Source organism: Delphinus delphis, chromosome 20 (assembly GCF_949987515.2).
Source record: "Delphinus delphis chromosome 20, mDelDel1.2, whole genome shotgun sequence".
Lineage (NCBI taxonomy): Eukaryota > Metazoa > Chordata > Mammalia > Artiodactyla > Delphinidae > Delphinus > Delphinus delphis.
This window is the reverse complement of record NC_082702.1, coordinates 6,200,946-6,206,945: the sequence shown is the minus strand read 5'-3', so window position 1 is coordinate 6,206,945 and position 6,000 is coordinate 6,200,946. Positions and strand designations below refer to the sequence as shown.

General features: G+C 53.8%; 1 protein-coding gene across 1 annotated transcript in view; it reads left to right on the top strand.

Annotated features, from left to right (window-relative positions):
* LOC132417004 (sialic acid-binding Ig-like lectin 5) overlaps nt 1–6,000 on the top strand; it is a 37,086-nt gene continuing 31,086 nt past the window's right edge. The window contains 7 exon segments of the mRNA XM_069540261.1: nt 1–49; nt 116–499; nt 716–994; nt 1,216–1,263; nt 3,689–3,910; nt 3,996–4,040; nt 5,695–5,791. Of these exon segments, the coding sequence (XP_069396362.1) occupies nt 1–49; nt 116–499; nt 716–994; nt 1,216–1,263; nt 3,689–3,910; nt 3,996–4,040; nt 5,695–5,791 (1,124 nt within the window).

Here is a 6,000-nt window from a genome sequence, read left to right as displayed (position 1 = left end):
ATGCTGCTACTGCCACCACCGCTGCTGCTGCTGTCCCTGCTGTGGGCAGGTGGGTGGGCTGCGGGGAGACGGGTGGGCGGGGCAGGGACTGCAGCTGACCCTCGTTTCCCCGCAGGGTCCCTGGCTCAGGACAGAGAATACCGGCTGGAAGTGCAGGAGTCCGTGACGGTGCAGGAGGGCCAGTGTGTCCGCGTGCCCTGCTTCTTCCAGTATCCCCGGGCCTACTGGGACGACTCTGTCCCAGCTTTCGGCTACTGGTTCCAGGAAGGGGCCAGACCCGACCAGGATCGTCCAGTGGCCACAAACAACCCAGGTCGTGCGGTGCTGACGAACACCCAGGGCCGATTCCACCTCCTTGGAGACCCCCGGACCTACAGCTGCTCCCTGGACGTCAGAGATGCACGGCGGACAGACACGGGGACATACTTCTTTAGGGTGGAGAGAGGGCCTACTGTGAAATATAATTATATACAGAGCAAGCTCCACCTGCATGTAACAGGTAAGGATGGTGTCAAGGAGGGGACACAGACACAGGGGCCCTGAGGGCCCCCAGGGCAGGGCTGGGAGGGGACCCCCTGTCTTCTCATCCTGGGAGGGGCCCAAGGGGACCTAGGAGGACAGGCCGCTGCGGCTGGCCTGGGGCAGAGACAGCTCTGAGGGGCACACTTGGGCTCCCCCCCCACAGGGCCTGGGTCTGTTTCTCTCTCCTCTTCAGCTCTGACACAGACACCCGACATCCACGTCCAGGGGACCTTAGAATCTGGCTTCCCCAGGAATATCACCTGTGCAGTGCCATGGGCCTGTGAGAGGGGGACACCCCACACCTTCTCCTGGACCGGGGTTATCCTCCCTTCCCTGCACCCCAAGGGCCCCCACTCCTCGGTGCTCACCCTCACCCTGGGGCCCCAGGACCATGGCACCAAGCTCACCTGTCGAGTGACCTTCCCCGCAGCTGGCGTGAGCACAGACAGAACCATCAGGCTCAACGTGTCCTGTGAGCGCGGGGCAGGGACGCAGGGGCCCTGAGGGCGGAGGGCGTTGGGGACGGGAGGGAGGGCCTGGGCTACTGCGTGCTGAGCCCTGCAAGCTGGAACTGGGGAGGAAGGAAAGAGGACACTACTCCACCCTCTTCCTATTTCTAATGTTTCTGGGGGAAAAGGGCCAATGCCTACCTTCCCGCCACTGAAAAGGGCACTGTTATGTCTGTCTGTCCAGATGCACCCCAGAAGCCGACCATCAGAGTGTTCCGGAAAGAAGACACGGGTAGGTCTAAACCTCTCTTCTCCAGGGGTGTGGTGGAAGTGGAAGTGTCTCTGCCCTTCGGAGCAGAGCTGGGGATCAGAACTCAGACGGCAGAGAGGCTCAGGCCCGGGGAGGGGACAGCAGAGGTGGGACAACCCCCACTGGCGCATCAGCTTACGCACTGGCCTCCCCCTTTCGCTGGCCCTGCTCTCATGGGGTATCGCGTGGCCTCTTCCTTGTCTGTTGGACGTGGCTGTCCCCACTGCCAGGGCTCCATCCTTGTCCCACATCCTGCCCTCATTCTCCTTAGGATCTAGACCCCACCTACTCCTTCAGTTTCCTTCCCTCATTTTAATGTCATTGTTTACAATAGTAAGCATACGGGACTGCCCTGGCGGTCCAGTGGTTAAGACTCCACGCTCCCAATGCAGGGGGCGCAGGTTCGATCCCTGTTCAGGGAACTAAGATCCTGCATGCCGCACGGCACAGCCAAAATAAATAAAACAAAAAGTAGAACGTAGTTGAAAAAAATAAAGAAAAGAAAAGAAAAGAATAAGCATACCATGTGTGTTAGTCAGCTCAGGCCGCCATAATAAAATACCAGAGACTAGGTGGCGTAAAAACTGGGAGTTTATTTCTCACAGCTCTGGAGGCTGGGACGTCTGAGCTCAAAGCGCCGGCTGATCGGGTTCCTGGTGAGGGCTCGCTTCCTGGCTTGCGCACCGCTGCTTTTTGTCTACGTTCTCTGGTATCTCTTATAAGAACACTAACGCCATTGTGAGAATCTCAGTCTCATGACCTCATCTAACCCTAATGACCTCTCAAAGACCCGTCCAAATACCTCCAAATACCATCATATTGGAGGTTAGAGCTTTGACATGTGAATCTGAGGGGAACATAGTTCAGTCCCTAGCGCAATTTAACAAGAATAAAACAGTATTCAGCACTTGTGTATCCCCCCTCTTCGTTATCTTTTCGAATAGAACCTACACGTGTACATTTTAAAACACACACATATATGCAGATCATACTACCCACATGCTTTGCATCTCTATTAGTATTTTTTAATAAACTTTTCATATGCAGTAATTTTAGACTCACGTGGTACAGAGACTTTCCACAAATCTCTCTCCTCAGCATTAAAATCCTCCATCCACATGGCATATTTGTCACAACTAAGGAAGTGACGTTGGTACATTTCTACAAACTAAACTCGCCTTTTTCTCAGACTTGGTATATCTTGGAGATTCTCCTGTATCTGTACCTAGGAAACCCTCTTCATTCTTAATGATGACCCCATGGTTTTCCAGTTAGAAGTATATTATATGATAAAGTACTTAATAGGTCTCCTGTTAGTGGAAAACTATGGTGTTTCCAATCCTTTGCAAAGACAAGACAAATGTGTGGGTCTGGAAGATTACTCTTGAGAGAGAAGAAAGTCCTAGATCGAAGGGCATGTTTGTAATTTCTGCAGATATTGCCAAATCGAGCTACATGGAAGGCGTTCTGCTTACGCTACCCCTGCTATGTGTCTGTTTCCCTGCTACACATTTTCATCCTTGCTGATACCATAAGTGAATACACTCTCATGTTAACTTGCATCATCATTTTGTGAATAGGTTGGGTATCTTTCATTGTGTTTAAAAAACATGCGTATTCCTTTTTTTTTATTTTTATTGCGGTACGTGGGCCTCTCACTGTTGTGGCCTCTCCCGTTGTGGAGCACAGGCTCCGGACGCGCAGGTTCAGCGGCCATGGCTCACGGGCCCAGCCGCTCCGCGGCATGTGGGATCTTCCCGGACCGGGGCACGAACCCGTGTCCCCTGCATCGGCAGGCGGACTCTCAACCACTGCGCCACCAGGGAAGCCCCATGCCTATTTCTTTGTGGTCTTTTTCTTGATGATTTGAAGAAACTCTTTTCATATTAACGCAATCATCTGTGTATAAGTTGAGAGGATTTCTTTTCATCCTAATCATGGGCTTTTGACTTAGTGCACGGTGATTTTGCTAGGCAAAAACATGCCATTTTTCTTGGCCGCACCGCGTGGCTTGTGGGATCTTAGTTCCCCAACCGGGGATCTAGCCCGTGCCCCCTGCAGTGGAAGCACAGAATCCTAACCACTGGACCGCCAGGGAACCCCCGCCATTTTTTTTTTAAGTTGCATTCAGTGATGTACTGGGACTAGCTCTTACTGGTTGGCGAGAGCCAGTTGTGCAGTTGTGTCCATCTTTTCCCGCTTCTGGGTTCAGAGGCTTCAAATTAGGTGCTTGAAATTGGCCAAGATGGGAGTTTTTACACAGAGGAAATTGACAAGTGCTACAAAACAGGAAGATATGACCCCTTAGGCAATGGAAGAGACAGACAGACAAACAGGCAGACTGAAGCTAGCTTTCTCTCTGTCCTGCCAGGACCTGAAAGTCTGGGCCAAAGCCTATCTCTCCCAGTCCAGGAGGGCGAGTTCCTACGCCTGGACTGTGTTGCCGACAGCAACCCTCCTGCCAGGATGAGCTGGATCCGGGGAAGCCTGACCCTGAGCCCCTCCAATTCCTCGAACCCTGGGGTCCTGGAGCTGCCCCGGGTGCAACTGGGGGACCATGGGAAATATGTCTGCCGAGCTCAGCATCCGTTAGGCTCTAAGGAAGCATCTCTGAGCCTCGTTGTGAAAGGTGAGTTGGAACACACCTGAGGGAAGGACGCCTGGGTTCTAGGGAGGGGAGAGTCTCCTCTGATCCCTCCCATGTCTCCCCACAGAACCCCCGCAGCTGCTGGGACCCTCCTGCTCCCAGGAGGATGAGGGTCTGCACTGCGGCTGTTCTAAATATGGTCTTTATCTTTTTCCAGTCACCGAAGGCCTTGCAGGGGGGACATTTTTTAAGTAGACTTTATTTTCAGGAACTGATTTGGGTTCGTAGCAGAATTCGTCAGAAGGTAAAGAGACTTCCCTCGTCCCCACTGCACTTTCCCACACACGCACGGCCTCCCCCCAACAGCACGCCCCGCCAGAGGGTACCTGTTACAATCGATGAATCTCCACTGACACGTCATTTTCAACCAAAGTGCATGATTGACGTTAGGGTTCCCTCTTGGTGTTGTACATTTCATGGGTTTGGACAAATGTATAACGACATGTATCTGCCATTATCGTAACATACAGAAGAGTTTCATTGTCCCAACATCTCTTTGGGCCATTTTTGTGACTGTCAGCCCCTCAGCCCTCACCCTGACCCCTCTCTGGAGCCCAGCGCTCCCCTCACTGCTGTATTCCCACTGGTCATAACATCTGGTCCCCCATCTGGACAGAGCCCCATTAGGGCTGTCTCAGCAGTGCCCACCGATCTGTTGACAGGTGACGCCCAGACGCACATCCCTTGCCCTGGGTGTTGGGGTGCCACCAGGCAGGGCCAGGAGAGCTGTCTGGGCCTGACCTGGAGGTCTGAGAAGCTTCCTGCTTCCACCTCCTTCTGAAGGCACAAAAGATCACCGTGGACCCTGAGTGACAGGGCGAGTAGAGGCCAGGAGAGCAGATTTAGACCCCCTCCCTGGAAGGAAGGAGAGGCAAGGCCCTTCAGCCTCCCACAGTGCTCTCTGTCTCTCTGGAATGTCCACGGGGCACCGAACCTCATGGCTCTGCTGTGGCCAGGTCTGGAGTCTGCTCTCCATGTCTCTGGATCTGCCTATAGTGGATACTTCATACACGTGGAATGTTACAAAACAGTGGCCTTTTCTGTCCGGCTTCTCTCACTAACCGTTCTCAAGCATCATCCATGGAGCGAGTAATTACATCGTTCATTTTATTCATCAATGTATTGGTTATTTGGAAAATTTTTTTATTCCTTTGTCCGTTTGGAAAAATTTCATTGTCTCTTTGTTCTTGAATTGTTTTTTTGTTTGTTTGTTTTTTCTTTTTTTTTTTGCAGTACACAGGTCTCTCACTGCTGCGGCCTCTCCCGTCGCGGAGCACAGACTCCGGACACGCAGGCCCAGCGGCCATGGCTCACGGGCCCAGCCGCTCCGCGGCATGTGGGATCTTCCCGGACCAGGGCACGAACCCGCGTCCCCTGCATCGGCAGGCGGACTCTCAACCACGGCGCCACCAGCGAAGCCCTTGTATTGTTTTGATATAGCTTTTATATAGGCTGGATATCACACACATATCGAATCTATGATTTGCAAATATTTTCTCCCATTAAATGGGTTGGTTTTTCACTTTCGCAGTCGATTGATGAGCCGAATTTTTCATTTTCATGAAGTCCAACTTACGCATTTTTGTTTTCTGTTCAGCTGCTGGAAGGTAAGGGCATGGGGTGGGCTGATACCCCGGGCACACGGGATTCGGCATCCGGTGGATGAGGAAAGCCTGGAAGACCAACGCCCAGAGTCCTCCTGGGAGCGGAAGGACACAGGATTGAGGTCCAGCAGATGATTCCATCCTGGTCCCACTTTCCTGCAGGGCAGTCGGGGCGCGTCGCAGCACAGGTGATTCTGACGGCCATCTGGGAAGCGGCTGTCAAGATCCTGCTACTCTTCTTCTGCCTCATCGCCCTCCTGTGAGCACCCCAGGGAGAGGGGAGAGGGGAGAGGTGGGGAGGGCAGGGCGCAGGTGGCTGCACCCTGGAACCGGTGCTGGAGGGGGCGCGGGCGGGGCCGGCAGGAGGCCGACGGGATGGGGGAGTGGGGGGGCGGGGCCTGGGGGCGGTGAGGAGTCCCCCGGGGCAGGGGCTCCTCCCCACCCAGTGTCAGGGTTGAGGGTAGCCGC